The following is a 19,602-nucleotide window of genomic DNA, read 5'->3' as shown; positions in this document are numbered from 1 at the left end:
TGTCAATATCTCAATGCCTTAATTAATATAGGTTTATAATAATTCTTCTAATCTGGAACATAAAAAGTTGTTTTACATATTTTGTTCGGTTTTCTTGTTGTTTTAGGTGAGAGGGCTACTCCCATGCCAGTTTCTGCATCACCGGCAAAAAAAGAAGTCTCATCATGATTATATTTTATGGAATTTTGTTTTGCTCATTAGAGATATTCAATTATTTGGAATATACTGATTTGTATCCAGCAGCTCTGCTAAAGGCCCTTAATTATAATTTATCTGTAGATTCTCTTGTGGTTATCTACATGTAGAAATAAATCATCTGTTAATAAGTGCAGTTTATTCCTTCTGCAATCCCCACAATTTTTATTCCTTCCCGCAATCTCTCTCCCCTCCCTTTCTTCCTGATTAGAAATACAGACGTGGGTACCTTTGTCTTATTCCCTATCTTTGAAGGAATGCTTTTATAATACTACTATATACAATAGCAGCGTTTAGGGTCAGAAGTGGTGGTAAAAAGTGTTCTATCATCCTTGTATTGTGGAAGATTATTAAGACATAAAGTCTAGATTTTGATAAGTTAATGATACATGTTACAATTCCAGGACAACTGCTAAAATATGATAAATGGGGTGCTTAATATCCAAAACACTAAAGAGAAAATTAAATACAGCTAGTGTTCAGACTTGTTCATTTTCTTTTCAAACTCACAGAAATAACAATCAGAAATTCACTGGTAGGTTTTAGAAATATGAACACATTTTAAGGGTGGCATTAAGAACTGGTAAGACATAATTTTTAAAAAGAAATTAAACATAACCCCTCAAATGGGACATGACCTCCAGGGATGTAAGTCTCCCTGGCAACATGGGACATGGTGGACCTGGCACAGTGGGATAGTGTATGCCTTCTTAACCTTAATCCAAAGGAGGAAAAGAAATGGACTAAAGTTAAATTGCAGTGGCTAAGAGATTTCCAATAGAATCGAGAGTTCACTGTGAAGGTTACTTTTATGTAAGCTTCAGCCAAGTATCCCAAACTACCACAGTATATACCAAGCTTCGAACCAACAGTATTTATGAAAATCCTAGAGCGTGCTCTAGTCTCTATAAAAGTTGTTCTTAGTAAGTTCATTTTTCCCTGAAGATAAGAGGAAGATCAAACGAGAGGGAGAAGTGTAACTGAGAAATCAGGATGTGACAAATGACTGAGACTAGTGACTCATTATACAGATATTTCTTTTTAGTGTAGAGTGTTTTAGAATAGTCAGAAGGAAATACCTGAAGTTGTTGAATTGTAATCCAGTAGCGCTGGTCTATGATAATGATTGTAAAACCATATAGCAAAAAAAAAGTTGGTTGCCCATGCTCTATGGATCTACTTCCTAATGTTTTGTTCTGTCCCACTAATAATACACATATATATATTTCTGACAATACTACACTGTCTTAGTTCACCTACTTCTACTATAAGTCTTAAAATTGAGTAGAATCCAATACTAGTGATCAATAAGCAGGTGGAAAAAAAAAACAAAAAAAGAATAAGCAGGTGGGAAAAGGGGTTTGGGATGTTTGGTGTTTTCTTTTTTTCTCATTTCTCTTTCTAGAATAATGCAAAGTTCTAAAAATGATCATGGTGATGAATGTACAACTATCAAGGACACTGTGAGCCACTGATATGTATTCTTCAGATGAACTGTATGGTATGTGAAAATGCTTCAATAAAATTACATTAAAAGAAAGAAATTATACAAACTGAAGCTTTATATATTACAAAAATGATTTTGGGGGATCATATTTATGCTTTCTAAGGTTATCCTACTTCAGCACAAAATCAATGAGTACCATGAGTATTAAATTCATTCATAAAAAACACATCACAGAAAGAATACACTTACGCTACAGTAATGCAAGCTTCTCTAACCACCTGGGATCTAAGATCCTTAGCTGAAAGTTTAAGTGCTCCATCCAACAGGCGTAAATGTTGGAAAAAGCAATCATACTGTGCAGCTCCAGCAACAAGCAATGATCGAATTTTCTTAAGCTGAAAATGACGAGAATTTTCATTAGTGAGATAAAAGGTGGAGTAGAAAAAAAAAGTGCTTAAATTTCATCACTCAAACAAAATATAATAAAATGAAGCACCTATAACATTTCAGTAAATTTATATAAATATATTCAGACATTTTATCAGCATTTGTGCGTGTTTGAAACCATCATGTACCCCAGAAAAGCCATGTGCTTTAATCCTCATTCAATATTACTGGGAGGGATCTTTTTTATTGTTTCTATGGAGCTGTGACCCACCCAATTGTGGGTGCTAACTTTTGATTAAATAGTTTCCCTGGAGATGTGTCTCCACCCATTCAAGGTGGGGCTGCTTTCTGGAGCCCTTTAAGATGGAACCATTTTGGAAAAAGCTTCAGGGCCAAGAGAGCCCACACAGCCAGAGAACTTTGGAGATGCATAAAGAAAACCGCCCAGGGCAAGAGGTTGAAGAAGCCTAGAGAGGAAGCTAGCAGACCTTACCATGTGCCTTTCCAGCTGAGACAGAAGCCCTTAATGTCATCAGCCTTCTTGAGCCAAGGTATATTCCCCTGGATGCCTCAGTTTGGACATTTTTATAGCCTTGTCTTAATTAGGACACTTTCACAGCCTTGCAACTTAATAAATTCCCTTTTTAAAAGCCGCTCCATCTCTGGTATTGCATTCCAGCAGCTTACACATGAAAACAATATTAAATATATGTTTAAATAATTTGCAAACAAAAAAGGTCTTCTGGGAAGAATATTATAGATTTAATTTTGTGTAGGACAGATACATGTAATATATTTAAGCAGAAAAGTAAATTTTAGAGTTTCAAGAGAGTCTTTTTGTTAATGGTGGTAAAATAAACATAAAATTTCCATTTTAAAGTATACAACTGAGTAGCAGAGTACATTGACAATCCTGTGGAAACATGAGTATCTAGTAGGTGAGTCTACTTTCAAAAGGGCCAAAATAGGGAAACTATATTCATCCATAAGCAAATGTACAGAAACAAAAACCATTACCCTGTCCATATTTTAAGACTATCAAACTTAATTTGTTAAGCAAATGGTTCTTTCTTCCTATATCTGTATCTTTAACATTACTTCTTATTATAGGATTGTCACATTTTAAATATAACCCTAGATATATGTAATAATATTACATTAATAAAAAAGATACATGCAGGTACATGTGTACTCACATATATTCAGAAACTAAAAGTTTATTTACTATATACAAAGAATGACGATAAAATAAGAAAAGAGCAAATAGTCTCATATTAAATTCAGCAAAATAAATACATGAAAATATGCTACATCTTATCAGTAGATATGTAAATTTTATCATTTTCCCCAGAAAGAGTGGTAAAAATTACAAAGACTTGAATGCTTCCAGTATCAGCAACAGAACAGATGTTCACACTGTAAGTAAGAGTATGAATGAATAACATTTTTTTTTCCCAAATTATTTTGGCAGCATCTACTAAAGTAAAATTGTGTCTACTCTTAACCTAACACCATTACATTTTAAAATTAATGCTTTTTTTTTACATGGGCAGGCACCGGGAATCGAACCCGGGTCCTCTGGCATGGCAGGCAAGCGTCCTTGCCTGCTGAGCCACCGTGGCCCTTAAAATTAATTTTTAAAAAATTTTACAAAAGTAAAAGAACCAGTTTTATAAATGTGCACTAGGATATTTATTGCAATATTGCTAAAACTAGCACATACACAAACACAAACAAAGCACAAAAAATTAAAGATACTAAAAAACAACTACAAGTTCATCAAATGGGAAATGGTTAATATATTATCTAATAGCTTTTAACTAAGGAATATATGTAACTACTGATATGCTCTCAATACATATTTGAGCAACTATTATATACTTGACACATATACCAAGTGTGCTGAATAAAAAAAAAAAGCTATTAAGTAATGTATGCAATATAACCTCATTATTTGCTTTTATAAAAGGGGTGGAAACAAACGTACTTATTTTATTGTGATGGTTAGGTTCATGTGTCAGCTTGGTCATTCTGTTTCCCTAGAAAACCCTGACTAATAAATACACTTCTACATGTTTGAATACACATATACAGAAAAGGATATACTCCAAAAAGAAACATCTGTTTTCTTAATAGGAAAAAAATGATTTACATTTTTGTTAAATAATCCACAGCACTGTTTTACTTATTGCAATAATAAGCCTGCGTCACTTTTCTAATTAAAAAAAAAAAAAGACTAGGAGGGTACTGTTTTTCCAAATTGGTAGTCTCAAGTAAAACAAAAACCCCACTAGTACAAAGTTAATGTTTTATACTAACAATATTTAAAATGTTGTTTCTTCAGAGATCATAGTAAAAAATAATCCTTTTTCAGAGCCTGGGATCGTCTCCCAAACATAATTATGCATGTAGAGGACAAGATGTATTTTCTTTCCTCCCCTTGCCCAGTAGTTAGATCTGATTTACTAGGACATAACCTACTAAGAAATTCAGCACCTGCATATCTCATAACAAATGGTTTGGAGCTCATCTTCCTCATGAGCTTCCAAATCTGTGAGTTGAACAGATTTCTTGTGGCACGTTCACCTCAAATGCAAAAACTATATTACCCTCAACTGACGTTTTTCCTGTTTTAATGTATGTAAGATTCAGAAAACCATCTCCCACTCCAAATCCCTTGAAATTAACATTTGTGCTATCTGTGACTAGTTTTAATTTTGTCCTTTTTAATAGTCTGAGAGCTTTACCTTGTTTACAAATATACTGACATCACTTTCCATTTACTTTTAGGAGATGTTCCCCCCTTTTTATTATTTATCCTTTTCACAAAATTTTTAAGGAAAACAAGCTGAAGAAATAAAAGCTTAAAATTTGCCAACAACAACAAAAAAACAACTGAAGAATTAAAAACCATAACAAATTTGGAGCCACAAATTTTCTACTAAAAACTATTTTGACATTTTAAGATATGCAGACTTCCTGTCAAAGAGCAACGAAAAAAATATATTTTGTTCATAGTATCAATGGCCATATTTGAGTCAATTAATAAAAATACAGATTTTCACAGTAGCCAGATTGGGAGCTCTCAGAGTAGAAGGGAATCCTCTGGCTTCCTGAGGACTCTTAGGTACTCATCTGGTACCACAGATATAAATGTAACAAATTCACAAACTTTAAAATATACACTGTCAATGCAAATATTATTCAAAAATTTATCAAATGTTTTCCTCAAGGAATTGAAGATAAATACAAATATTCTTAATTCAAGGATACCAGACCTTTTTTTTTTTAATAATAGGTAAGAAAATTCATTATATTCAAAAACTGATTCGTGAGAGGAAAAAAAAAACATACAAAAGGACACACTGTTGCAAATTTATTTCTCTACTAGGATATATTCAGCATAAGGAGACAACCTGAACTGCCTTACTGACCTGAACTGAGGATGATTCTAATGAGCAACTTTGTAACCCCACAAAGATGCCAAGGCCCTGACCTAGCAAGGAATCTCCCAAAACCTCCTTTCCTAGTCCAATAAAAGTAGTACATACGGAAAGGCTAGCAAATGGGTAGCATGGGTTCCATGTAATCAACAAATAAAGAAGAAAAACTGACCATTAATCAGAAAATGCCAGGCTATTTTAAGTCCAACAATATCTCAATGTGTTTTACAGAAAGAAATTACCTATCGCACTCTCCATTTCATAACTTAACTTTGATGTATTTAAAACAGAAAAAAGAAAAAGAAAGGATAATAAGGAAAAAAAAAACACTTACTGCATTGGCACGCTGATCCCAGTCATGTTTGTCGTCTGACAAAATTTCCCTTATTTTATTTAACGTTTCTTCTAGTTCTCGACTAGAATAGATCTTAAAGAAAAGATTCATAATTAAAACATTAATGTCTCTTGGCATAAACATCATGAAAATAATGCCCTGATTTATAAAATAACTTCTGAGTACTAAAATTATTTCATGTCCTAGCACCATTTTTTCATGGGTGTGGAGAAAAGAAATACTTTATAGACAATATTAAAATAAAATGCTTTATGCCTAAGAGTTACTTCTGGAGGACCTCTGTTATTGCTCAGATGTAGCCTTTGTCTATCTAAGCCCAACTCTGCAAGTGTAATCATTGTCCTTCCCCACTAGTGGGACATGACACCCAGGTGTGAAAGTCTGCCTGGGGATGTAGGAGATGACTCCCAGGGATGAACTCAGAACTGGCACCATGGGCTCAACAATTAAAAAGAAGCAAAGTGAGGGAAAAACGGGGGGCGAAGAAGTGTAATTAATAAAGTATCAGTGGCAGAGAGAGTTCAAACAGAGTCGAGAGGCTACTTTGGAGGTTGCTCTTATGCTAGCTTCCGGTAGACCTTGCTACCTATCATAACCTGCCAACCCACAACCAAGAACACTCCAGCCAATCTTAAAGAACACCTAGGGCAATATATAAGATTCCACAAGGGTTCCAGGCACTAGAGTAACTTTCCAGACACGTACAACCTCCAGATGGGTCCCTGGTCCAAATAAGTCCTGAAACCTAGCCCAGCCTCTCCAGGAAATCAGATAGTTCCATCTCCCTCTTCCATATTAGTGACAGACTCTTCCAATAACAAAAATTTAGAATTGCCATAGCCCCAATAACCCCAGAGAGTTACGAGAACAATAAAAGGTGATGGAGGAATTGTATATAGAAGATAGGATTTAACAAATGAATATGAACGCTGAATCATTACATTGATATCTCTTTTAGTTTCCAGTATTTTAGAGTAGCTAGAAGTAAAAATCTAAACTTGTGAAATTAAAACCCATGTCAAAATCTGAAATATGTTCAACAACTAATTGTAGTGCTGTGCTTTGAAATTTATGGCTTTTTTGTGTATATGTTATTGTTCACAAAAAAAGAAGGAAAAAAAAAGTCGATTGTGATAATAAAAAGTATTTAAGCCCTCTAGCCTGCTATATTTTGGAGCAACTAGAAGGAGAAATATGAGAGGATTGTATGGTAGCCCAGGACAAACTCTGGGATCTATCCTGTAACCACTTGTTGAAGAGCGTTTTGAAAAACTATTGCTTTTTTATTTATTTGCTTTGTATATGTTTTACTATACAATAAACAAGTTAAAAAAATAAATAAAATGCTTTAACTTGTCTTTCTCTCTTACTTGTTACCACTTTTGCTATTTTCCCCCTCATGAGTAACTTCTAACATACACTTAAAACACTTTTTTAATTTAAAAACAAGACACAAATATCTTAGTTAATAAAAATGGGCCCTGCTCTGATGAAGATGGCAGAATGAGAAGCTTTAGGATTCTGCTCTCCAGAGGTTCTGAACAACCAGCAATGTTTCTTGAAGCTCCAGAAAACAGTTATAAGATTGCAGTAACAAGGCTAGCACAAAATAAAAAAAAAAAGGTTACTTAAAATTAGCAGGATTTTGTGGTACCCTGGGTTAGCTCCTGCTCCCAGTGGACAGATTCCTGGTCCCAGTTTTGGAGGTAGCACAGTAAACCTTGTGCTTATATCTGCAGCATGTATGTCTAATCCCATTTGTCTGGTGGTGGCCTGAGGGACTTACCATCCCAGAACTTGCCCTGCATATGGAAGGCAGCTCAAAGAACTCTCCTACAGAATGCTGTAGGGGAGCAGTCAAGTTGTGTTACCTGGGGCAAGGGATTCTTGGCTGTAGGATATACAATGCAGAGCTGGAAACCATGAGGAAACTGTTTCCTAGGCAAGAAGGACATTTGTATCTGTATAAAAAGGGAAATTTCTAGGGCCATATGTACATGCCCAAGACAAGACTCATGTACAGAAAGGATCAGGGTAGCTTATGCTTTGGTCTGGAGTTGTTCTTTAAACTCATTATATGGATAAGCTCGGACCTAGAGCACACATACAGATCAATCTTCAAAGAGAGAAAGGTGTTTCCTTTTCTATCCTTTCCTTTTTGGTATTTCCTGGCATCTAAAGAAAGTTCTGTTATAACACTGCTGGATACAAGCTTAATGAACAGATGCCTCAGAGTCTAAATTCTTGCAATACACAATAAAATAACAAAATGTTCAGGTTTCACAAAAGATTCAAAACATACACAGAAACAGCAAGCCAATGACCCAGACAAAGGAGGAGACTAAAGCATTAGAAACTATCAATGAGGAGGACTAGACTTGGGACATTGCAGGCAAAGATTTTTTTTTTGAAAGTACTAACTGTGCTCAAAGAGCTAAGGGAAAACATGTTCAAAGGACTAAAGGAAATCAGGAAAATGATAGATGAATACAAAGAGAATAACAATAGAGAGTTGGAAATTATGAAAGGAAAGCAAATAGAACTCTGAAGACCATAGTATTAGAAATTAAAAGTTTCCTGGAGTGATTCAACAGTAGACTGGAACTGGGAAAAGAAAGAATCAGAGAATTTGAAATTACCTAATTGAGAAGCAAAAAGAAGAATGAAGAAAAGTGAACAAAGCCTGAGGAACACCTTAAAAGCATGCTAATATATGCACTGTGGGAATCCCAAAAGGAGAAGAAAGGAAAAAAAAGGGACAAAGAGAATACTCAAAGAAAGAATGGCTGAAAACATCCTAAATTCAACAAAAAACATGAATATGTACATCCAAGAAGCTCAACGAACTCCAAACAGGATAAATCCAAATAGATCAATACCACACCATGTTATAATAAACTGTCAAATGCCAAAGAATTCTGAGTGCCACAAGAAAGATGCTGTATGTCACATACAGGGGAGTCTCAAAGTGTCCATTTCTCATCAGAAACAAATGAAGACAAAAAGCAACTGCTAAAAAAAATAAAAAATAAAAAATAATTTAAAAAAAAAGCAACTGCTATAATATCTTTAGGACTGACAGCAAAAAAGTGCCTACCAAGAATTCTATACCTAATAAAATAGCCTATCAAATTAGGGAGAGATTAAGACATTCCCAGATAAACAAAGGCTGTGGGCTTTGTCACCACTAGACCGCCTATACAAGAAATGCTAAAGGGAGTTCTTTGTTGTTTTTAAATTTTGCTTAGTTTTGGTGCATGTGCCGGGATTCAAACCTGGGTATCTCACATGGCAGGCAAGCATTCTACCATTGAACCACCCGTGAACTCATAAAGGGAATTCTACAGGTTGAAAGGAAACAACACTAGACAACTGACTAAAGCCACATTAAGAAATAAAGATTTCTGATAAAAATAATGGCATGGGTTAAAAGAAATGCTAGTACTACTGTATTTTTTATTTGCAACCCCATTTTTTAGTTCCTACAGAATATAAAAGGCTAATGCATACAATGTAATGATATGCCAATGATTTTGAACTCAGAATGTATAAATACGCTATTTGTAAGAAGAACTACACAAAGGTAGGGGGAACAGAGAGGTACAGGAACTTAGTTTATGTATGCTTTATTAAAGTTAAACTCACATCAAAGCAAACAAGATTTTTATAGATTTAGGAACTTAAAGGGTTTCTGTTTGTGATGAAGGGAAAGTTATAGTGATGGATGATGGTAAGGATACTAAAACATTATGAATGCGATTAATCCCACTGAATGGTATGCTTGGGAGGGATTGGGATGGGAAGATTTATGTTGTAAATATAACATAAAGAAATATATATATATAAAAGAGAAAGAAACTGAAGCGGTAATGAAAGCTAACTGCAATACTGGATGGGATCTAAGAGGAGAAAAGGCTCAAAAGAACATTACTGGGGGCAGTGCGATGGTAGCTCAGCAGCAGAATTCTTGCCTGCCATGCTGGAAACCCAGGTTCAATTCCCGGTGCCTGCCCATGCAAAAAACAAAAACAAAAACAAACAAACAACAAAAAAAACAAAACCAGAAATAAGAAATCAGAATATAGAATGTGAGCTTTGTTAATGCTAAATTTCCTGGACTTGACAACTGTACTTAAGGTTATTACATAAGTGAATATCCCAGTTTGTAGGAAATATACATGGAAGTATAATGTGTCCAGTGAATATTATGTGTACAACTTGTTCTCAAATGCTGAGAAGAGAAGAAGAAGAGGAGGAAGAAGAGGTACAGTGGGGAAAGATGTAGCAGGAAAATTGTGTTCCCGTTTGATGGTGACTGTGTCAGTCTGAAAATATTATGTGCCACAGAAAAGCCATGTTTTAATCCTGATTCAATCTTGTGGAGGTACCCGATTATTTTCATTCAAATTCAACACTGTATGGACAAAACTCTTGATTAGATCATCTCCACAGAAATGTGACATGCCCAATTGCAGACAAAACCTTTTGATTAGATGGAGAAGTGACTCTGTCCATTCCAGGTGGGTCTTGATTAGCTTACCACAGTCCTTTAAAAGAGGAAACATTTTGGAGAGAACTGAATGGACACAGATGGCAACACTTGGAGAATAGAGACACAGATGTCTGGAGACGCTTGGAGCCCAGCAGACGTTGCCATGAAATGTTAAGCAAGCCAGAATCTGGAGAGAGCCAAGGGAAGCCAAGAGATGAAAGACAACCCTGAAAAAGCAAAGTGAGGAACAAAGGCTGAAAGCCACAGAGCCCAGGAGCAAGGGACCAGCAGATGCCAGCCAAGTGACTAACCAGCTGACAGAGGTGGTCCTAACTCATTGACCTTCCTTGAATTAAAGTATCTTTCCCTGGATGCCTTAGTTTGGACATTTTTACAGGCTTAGAACTGTAAAGTTGTAACTTATTAAATTTCCCTTTTGAAAAGCTGTTCCTGTTCTAGTATATCACATTCCGGCAGCTTGCAAACTAATACAGTGATCATTTAATAAAAAAAGAGGCAAGGTCATGTGCTGAGAAGAGAAGCAAGGTGATGACCGTATAGGAAAGAAATACCGCCAGTAGCTAAAGAAAGCGGAGAGTAACCTGACTACAGAAACACAGTAAGGATGATAGACTGTTGAGGGCTCATTTTAGGTGAGTTCCACTAAAAAGCCTATGTCCTAACATGTCTTTCACAGGCAGCATTGTTACTAGACAGAGAAAGTAGAGCTGGAATCATAAAGAGTTATAGTTGTACTAAAAAGTTATTAAAAAGAAAAAATCAGATGTGAGCAATATATTATGTGCAAAGTTGAGAAGGAAAGTAAAAGTGAGAAACGATGGAATTGGGAATGCCTAGAAAAAGCAATGGAAGAAGGAAGATCCTTGAAGTCATGGAGAAGTAACTGTCAAGCTACTAGTAGTTGAAAAAGGAGATCATGATTACAGAGTAGGATACTTCACTTAATGACCCTGGCAGCAAAACAGTAACACACAGGTGAAATGAAAATCCAGTATGGACCATGAAGTGATATTAAGGTGAAGGAGAGGAGGTCAAGAAACTTATGGGTCATCCAAATGGAAAGTGAAGTCAAAAAAGTGTGAATAATAATAACTACTATTATTATTCAAATAATAGTAGTTAACATGGGCTTACTATGCACTTCACCTATAATTTAACATTTCATCCTAACTACAACCTTCTGAGTAAATATTCCTATTTTAAGATGAGGAAACTGAAGTGTAGAGGGTTAAGTAATGTGCCCAAGGTTATACAGCTAATGTGGTAGAACTGAGATTTGAACCAAGCAGCTGTCCAAGTCAGTGTAAGGCAACAAGAGGAGGCTGGCCAGAGAGCAGGAACTTCATATAAGTGGGTGTAGGAATAATAGTCACCAAGAAGAAATGAGAGTACGAACAATTACTGAGGTGATGTGAGTTAAGAGTAATTACACCTTCCATTTAAAAAAACTTCAATAAACAATGAGGTTTTACTTAATTACGCTGACAGGATCACGAAAAATTGAGGTAAACATACAGTTTTGACAGCTGATCAAATGCTATCTAAGTTAGTGTTTAATATTGAGAATTTAAGAAGTTTGCTATCTGAATTTGTAGATTTTTTTCCTTGTTGCCTTAATTTTAAATTGGTTTACGAAACTTACTTAAAACTTAAAACACAGGTTTTACAATGATTATATGGATACTTCATTTAAATATGTCAATGGTTACGCTAACTAAGATACTCATTTTTGGTGGTTCTAAGTGTACTGTTTATTTTCTTAAATTAAAAATTATGAAAAGAAATCGAGGTTAAAGATTTAGAAGAGGTGTTGCTTCTATGCTTTTTATGAAAGAGGTGTTCCAGAGGATACAACAGGAAGTTGTGGAAGGTGAGGGACCGGGAGTGGTGGCGGAGGCTAGATTTTAGTTTAATGGATAACCGTGAAACCATTTTTCCTCCCTTCATTTAGTGGAGTAACCCTTGCTTCACTGATACCATGACAGTACCAGTCTGGCGCAAGTCACTGAACAGTGAAAAATGTTCCAGTTCAGTTAAGTTTTACTAGTCGCTACTCCAGTACTAATCTTTCTATTATAAATGAAAAGCTCACAAAATACAAAAGGAAGTTATGGGGGGAGGAAGAGATACATTTTTCCTTTTATATAAAAAAGTAAATACCTTAGAAAGAGAAAAATAAATAACAAAATACAATCAAATCAGGAAAGTTTCTAAAGCTTTATCACAAGTTTTTAAAGATTACAGAAATGTTAATTAGCTTAATGGACAATTTTTCCTTTCAGAGAGCTATACGGTAATACAAACGGTCAACTCAGTTTGCAAGTAGCAATGTGAATTTATTTTTCAATAAACATACTAAAGAACATTCAACATTCACACCTATCATATAGGAAACAATATTTTGAGTGACATCAAACGTTGGCAAGGATATGGAGAAATGAGAACTATCAAACACTTCTTATAACTGGTACAATCACCCTATAGAGTTACAAATAGTAAAGTTGAACAGTGTAGCCATGTAATTCCATTTCTATGTTCATACCCTAAAGAAACTCCTACAAACAGTCAAGGACACATGTTCAAGAATCTTCATAGCAGCATGGCATGAAAGAGCAAAAAGTTAAAAAATAACCGAAATGTCTATTAACAAAAGAATAGATAAATGAACTGTGGTCTGTTCATATAATAGAACACCATCTATCAACTGAAACGAACTAGTATCACACATTTTACAATGGGAAAAACATAAAAAATAACAAGCGGTAAGTCAAGTTGCAAAATGTAATATACAATTTACCATCTATACGAATTTTGAAAACACAGAAATACTACTCTTATTTATGGATATGTCCACTCTGACTACTTCAATTACCTCTACGTTAATGACTTCCAAATTTCTAATTTCAGCCAATCTCCAAAATTTCTCAGGGTTAAAAAATCAGTAATTCAAAAATTTGAACTTTAAACTGGACGTTACAATGTAATGAGATCCAACAATATGAATTTAATTTCATTCTCACTGAAAAATCACTTGAAAATCTAACTGTACTAACAAATAAGACCTTAGTAATAATAACTCAAATATTTTATGTAGCAATTTAAGGAAAAAAGAATTAAGAAAAGGAAAATATATATATATTATACAAATAGGTCCATAGGCAATATACACGGGCAGTGCTATTATACTGGTGCCCTTACCTGAATAGAAGGGACATCTGTAAAAGCTTTTATAAAATCATCTTCATCTACGGCTCCAGCACCTCCCTCCTTCGAAGCACCTGTTAATTAAAAGGAAAATTGTTTTTTTAAGTTTATTTTAAAGTGTTTTTAGCACTAGGGACAAAGAGAAAAATAAATCCTTTTCAATCTCAACAAAGACAAAATTTTGAAGGTAATTCCATTTTATAAAAAAAAATTTTTAAAAACTCCAACTTTCAGAAAAGTCAAAATACTTAGTGGTAGTTGATTAACTCTCTGTAAGGAATCTGTTAGTAAAATTCAAATTTTCTTTATATGTGAGTTTTAACAGCCCTAAGAGAAGGACCACAAAATAGTATAACTTGTGAGGCAATATAAAACTACAAATTAAAAGGAATGACAGTAAATTTAATGAACCAAAGTGAGAGGGAATGCATGCTTACAAAAAATTCAAAAAAATACAAGAGTAAATAAATTACAGTTATTTCCTAGATTTTTCCTTTTTTTAATAATGTGAAGGATCCCAATTTTATTAATCTATCCCAATAATCTCAAACCTAAGGGGTGAAATTCCTTACCCATTAGCATTGATTCTCATTAAATAGTTTCCAACATGACTCCCAGAGATCATGGAGCTGTCTGGAGTTCTTAGATAAATAAATTCCTTGTCTACCTTAACTTGGATTTTTAAGAATGGGTGTCTACAGAAAGCTGGGGAACTTGAAGACATATCTATGGCCACATTTTGTGTTTTGTATTTAAGGATCTTTCAAAAGACCATAGCTTGCTAGGCCTGTAGATCCTTACTCAAGGAGATATTTGTACACCAATACTCACAGCAGCATTACTCACAATGGTCAAAAGGTATAGAAACAACCTAAGGATCCATTCAGATGAATAGATAAACAAAATGTGGTATATGTACACAATAGAATATTATTTAGTCATAAAAAGGAATGAAGTTCTGATGCATGCTATAATATGGTTGAAACTTAAAAACATTGAGTGAAATAAGTCAGACACACAAAAACAAATATTGTATGATTCCACTTATATCAAAATTCTAGACTAGGCAAATGCTGGGGACAGAAAGAAGATTAGCGGTTACAGGGTCTGTAGGGAGGGAAGAATGCAGTGTTACTATTCGGAGTAATAAAAATGTATTGATAATGGATGGTGACAGTGACAATAGCTTAACATTGTAAATGCAATTAATGCCACTGAATTATATACTTAAAATTGGTTAAAATGGCAAATTTTGTGTTATATATGTTTTACCACAATATTAAAAACACACACATTTATAAATAAATGTTCCAAAATACCTGGGGCAAATAAATTAAGAAAAACTGTAACAATTATATAAAAATTCTAAGTTTAAAAATGGAAAGAATTCTTAGTACATACTCAGAAAAAAACAAAAGAAAATAAAACAATAAAATGACATACAATTAAATATGTCACACTCTGAAGTTGGGTAAATCAATCAAACTATCAAAAAGTACTCTCACCTCCATCTCCATGATTTGTCCTCATACCTAACTGAATAACTGAAAGGAATCATTTAAAAACTCAGAGATAAAAAATAAGATACATACCTTAACCACATTATTTTAAGTTAACATCTTACAACATACATTCATTTGTAAATTTCTTGATATCGGGTTACTGTTTTTGACTGTAGACAGAAGTTGTCTTGAACAGGCCACTTGACAGTAATTTCTTTAGGGACTTGTCCCTATCAAGTAGTTCCTGAACATTCAGCACAGTTTTTATAAAAAACAACTTTCTTTCCATATTCACAATTTATTCATGTATTTACCACTTTCTTGCAAATTATTTTGTTTAAATAACAAGAGCAACTGCTAGGCAAATTTGAGAACAAAATTTAGAAGAACACAACTGGTGGAGAAGTGAACAATTTTGTACAAGAGCATAGTCAATTACCACCTTAGTGTTCTGAAGCATGGAAGACAAAGTTTTACAAAGGGAACAGAAGAGTATAGAGGAGATTAGTTTGAAGATTTACTACAGTATCTGCAGTTTACAAGAGATACCATACATAGAACAGAAAATTACCTGCAATACATAGCCTAACCTACCAGCCACAAATACAATCTCAAAAATCTTCAAGAGAATGCAGAACATCTGAATAAATCTCAAATAAGGCCAGAATATTTAACAGAATGCCCTTTTGTTGACTAAGGATATACATTAAAGTCACAATTCACTTTAATCATAATGTCTTTATCATCCAGCGAGTTCTGTCTTATGAGTAGAGTCAAATGGGAGGAATTTTATATTACAAGTGGGGTCAAATAGGCAAGGGAAATTTAATGGCTTTTAAAGCCACAAAGAAGCAACGGGAATAAAAGCCTACAAATTTAGGCTGTGGCTCCATCATGTGTGACAGTTCGGTCTGTAATCCAAACACGGGCATTACCAAATTTTGCAAGAGTCTACATGGTTTGAATAGTTGGCTCCAATTTAATTCACTCTTACCTTTGAGATCTACTTTGTGTAAAGAGAGTTGCTGCTAATGGGAGTATACTAGTGTCATGGTCAGGTTCATGTGTCAACTTGGCCAGTTGGTGGTGCCCGTATATCTGCTCGGGCTTTTAAGGAGGATTCAGAAGGGACTATCTCTCTTCCTGCTTCAGCCAGTGAGCCTTCTGTGGAGTTTGTAGGGACCCTTCATTGGAGTTGTCAGCTTCACAGTCTACCCTATGGATTTTGGACTCTTCCATTCCTACGGCTGTCCAGCTAGCCTGTCCTGAGAGTTTGCTGTGGATCTTCACTGGTGTTACTAGCTGTGCTGGTTTGAAAGGATGTATGTACCCTAGAAATGCCATGTTTTCATCCTAATCCCATGTTGTAAAGGCAGTCATTTCTTCTAATCCCTATTCAGCACTGTATCCATGAAACTTTAATTAGATCATCTCCCTGGAGATGTCACTCAATTAAGAGTGGCTGTTAAGCTGGATTAGGTGGAAATGTGTCTCCACCCATTTCAGGTAGGTCTTGATTAATTTAATGGAATCCTATGAAAGAGGAAACATTTTGGAGAAAGCAGGAAATTCTGAGAGGGCAGAATGATGTAGCCATGAGATCTTTGGAGATGAAGAAAGAAAATGTCTTCTGGGAAACTTCATGAAACAGGAAGCCAGGAGAGAAAGCTAGCAGATGACGCTTTGTTCGTTATGTGACCTTCCAGATGAGAGAGAAACCCTGAACGTCATCAGCCTTCTTGAACCAAGGTATCTTTCCCTGGATGCCTTAGATTGAACATTTCTATAGACTTGTTTTAATTGGGACATTTTCTTAGCCTTGGAACTGTAAACTAGCAACTTATCAAATTCCCCTTTTTAAAAGCCATTCTGTTCCTGGTATATTGCATTCCAGCAGCTAATAAACTAGAATACCAGCTTACAGCCTGCCCTACAGAACTTGGACTCTACATTTCCATGGTTACATGAGATACTTTTATAAATTTTACATCTATGATATTTTCTGCTGATTCTGTTTCTCTAGAGAACCCTAACCATTACACTAGGCATGTGGATGATTCCAGACAAAGACAGCAGTGGCCACTGTTTCAACCAACTACTCCAGACAAAGACTGCAGTGGAGGGGACTTGAGCACACTATGCTTTCTCAAGGATGCAGGTGAGAGTTAGTTGAAGGGCTGCATTTGCTGGGCAGTTCAAGAATGCTCAGCTTTGGGAAGGCATGGAAGAAGCTCTTGGTGTCCTTCCTGATCCTCACTTTAGAGTATTTTGAAGCCAGTCTCTGCCCTCTTCATGGACCCCTAGCCCTGCTTTAACTGGGAAAGACTGACTTGGGAAAGTTCTCTCCAGTGTCCCAACCAGCAAAAGCAGCTCGAGACAATAGAAGTATAAGAAATGACAGCAAGAGCTCCTCCCTCCCTCCTTCCCGGGCCGGATGAGAGTCTCAGAGAGGCAAGTTTTCCAAGCCGCGGTGGCCGGCAACCAGCGCCCCTCCCCCGCGGGTGGCTTCCTGGTCCGGTGGCGAGATCCCCAGGCCTCGGTGGCCGGCAACCGGCACCCCTCCAGGGAGAGGAGGGAATTTCCGACAGTGGCAGGGACTGGGTCCAACCAAACACCAATAGGGGCATTAATAAAGGAGCCACAGGGTCCCCTCAAGCCGCGGTGGCTGGCGCCCCCATCACGCGCGGCCCCCTGGACCAACTGAGAGAATTGGATTGGAAATCCCCAGGCCGCGGAGAACGGTGACAGGGGGATCCCTTCCAAACACGTGAGACAAACGTGTGCCATGAGCGCCACCTACTGGGCAGGACAAGAAAAACAGAACCCAGAGATTTCACAGAAAAATCTTCCAACCTGTTGGGTCCAACACCCAGGGAAATCTGACTAAATGCCCAGACGTCAGCAGAAGATAACGGACCACATTCAGAAGATTGAAAACATGGCCCAGTCAAAGGAACAAACCAATAGTTCAAATGAGATACAGGAGCTGAGACAACTAATGCTGAATATACAAACAGAAATGGAAAACCTCTTCAAAAACAAAATCGATAAATTGAGGGAGGACATGAAGAAGACATGGGCTGAACAAAAAGAAGAAATAGAAAAACTGAAAAAACAAATCACAGAACTTATGGAAGTGATGGATAAAGTAGAAAAGATGGAAAAAACAATGGATACCTACAGTGATAGACTTAAAGAGACAGAAGATAGAATTAGTGATTTGGAGGATGGAACATCTGAATTCCAAAAAGAAACAGAAACTATAGGGAAAAGAATGGAAAAATTTGAGCAGGGGCTCAGGGAATTGAATGAAAATATGAAGCGCACAAACATACGTGTTGTGGGTGTCCCAGAAGGAGAAGAAAAGGGAAAAGGAGGAGAAAAACCAATGGAAGAAATTATCACTGAAAATTTCCTAACTCTTATGAAAGACCTAAAATTACAGATCCAAGAAGTGCAGCGCACCCCAAAGAGAATAGATCCAAATAGGCATTCTCGAAAACACTTACTAGTTAGAATGTCAGAGGTCAAAGAGAAAGAGGATCTTGAAAGCAGCAAGAGAAAAACAATCCATCACATACAAGGGAAACCCAATAAGACTATGTGTAGATTTCTCAGCAGAAACCATGGAAGCTAGAAGACAGTGGGATGATATATTTAAATTACTAAAATAGAAAAACTGCCAACCAAGACTCCTATAAACTTGGAATATGTCATTGGTAACAGAGTCCAGCAGGAGTTAGAAACAGGGTAAGATAATGGGTAATTGGAGCTGAAGGGATATAGACTGTGCAACAGGACTAGATACAAAAACTCAAAAATGGACAGTACAATAATACCTAATTGTAAAGTAATCATGTTAAAACACTGAATGAAGCTGCATCCGAGCTATAGGTTTTTGTTTTGTTTTGTTTTGTTTTGTTCTTACTATTATTACTTTTATTTTTTTTCTCTATATTAACATTCTATATCTTTTTTGGTTGTGTTGCTAGTTCTTCTAAACCGATGCAAATGTACTAAGAAATGATGATCATGCATCTATGTGATGATGTTAAGAATTACTGATTGCATATGTAGAATGGTATGATTTCTAAATGTTGGGTTAATTTCTTTTTTTCCGTTAATTAATAATAAAAAAAAAAAAGAAATGACAGCAGTGGACAGTCTGAGGCAAAGGCTTGCCAACTTCAAATATCCAGGAGAGGAAGGTCTCTCTCCTGGGAAACAGAGGAGACAACCGAACTTATATAAATAGAGGAACTCCAAAACAACCAACAAGCAAAATTCCAGGACAAGACACAGGCCCAGAAAAACAGGGAAACTTTGCACACTCATTCACCTTGGGCAGACCTTCCTGATAGAAAGGGTGGGGCTCAAGAAAATATCTGTCATATCACCAGGTGGTTACAAAATCAAGAAACAGATATCTCAGGGAATAAATCCAAGAGTTAATATTTTAAATGTTAAAATGTACAGTTGCAACAAGAGAGTAAAAGACAAACAAAGATACAACAAATATAGCCCATCCAAAGGAAGAGGACCAGAATGTAGAAACA

General features: G+C 35.8%; 1 protein-coding gene across 10 annotated transcripts in view; it reads right to left on the bottom strand.

Moving 5' to 3' along the window:
• CLASP2 (cytoplasmic linker associated protein 2) overlaps nt 1-19,602 on the bottom strand; it is a 290,913-nt gene that overhangs the window by 149,901 nt on the left and 121,410 nt on the right. For all 10 annotated transcript variants that reach the window (XM_077129874.1, XM_077129866.1, XM_077129868.1 and 7 more), the window contains 3 exons: nt 13,539-13,618; nt 5,807-5,899; nt 1,892-2,037 (listed from right to left, as the gene is read on the bottom strand). In XM_077129874.1, coding sequence (XP_076985989.1) covers nt 1,892-2,037; nt 5,807-5,899; nt 13,539-13,618 — 319 coding nt within the window. The remainder of the gene's footprint in view (nt 1-1,891; nt 2,038-5,806; nt 5,900-13,538; nt 13,619-19,602) is intronic.

This window comes from Tamandua tetradactyla, chromosome 15 (genome assembly GCF_023851605.1).
Source record: "Tamandua tetradactyla isolate mTamTet1 chromosome 15, mTamTet1.pri, whole genome shotgun sequence".
Classification (NCBI taxonomy): Eukaryota; Metazoa; Chordata; class Mammalia; order Pilosa; family Myrmecophagidae; genus Tamandua; species Tamandua tetradactyla.
This window is presented reverse-complemented; position numbering and strand designations above follow the sequence as displayed.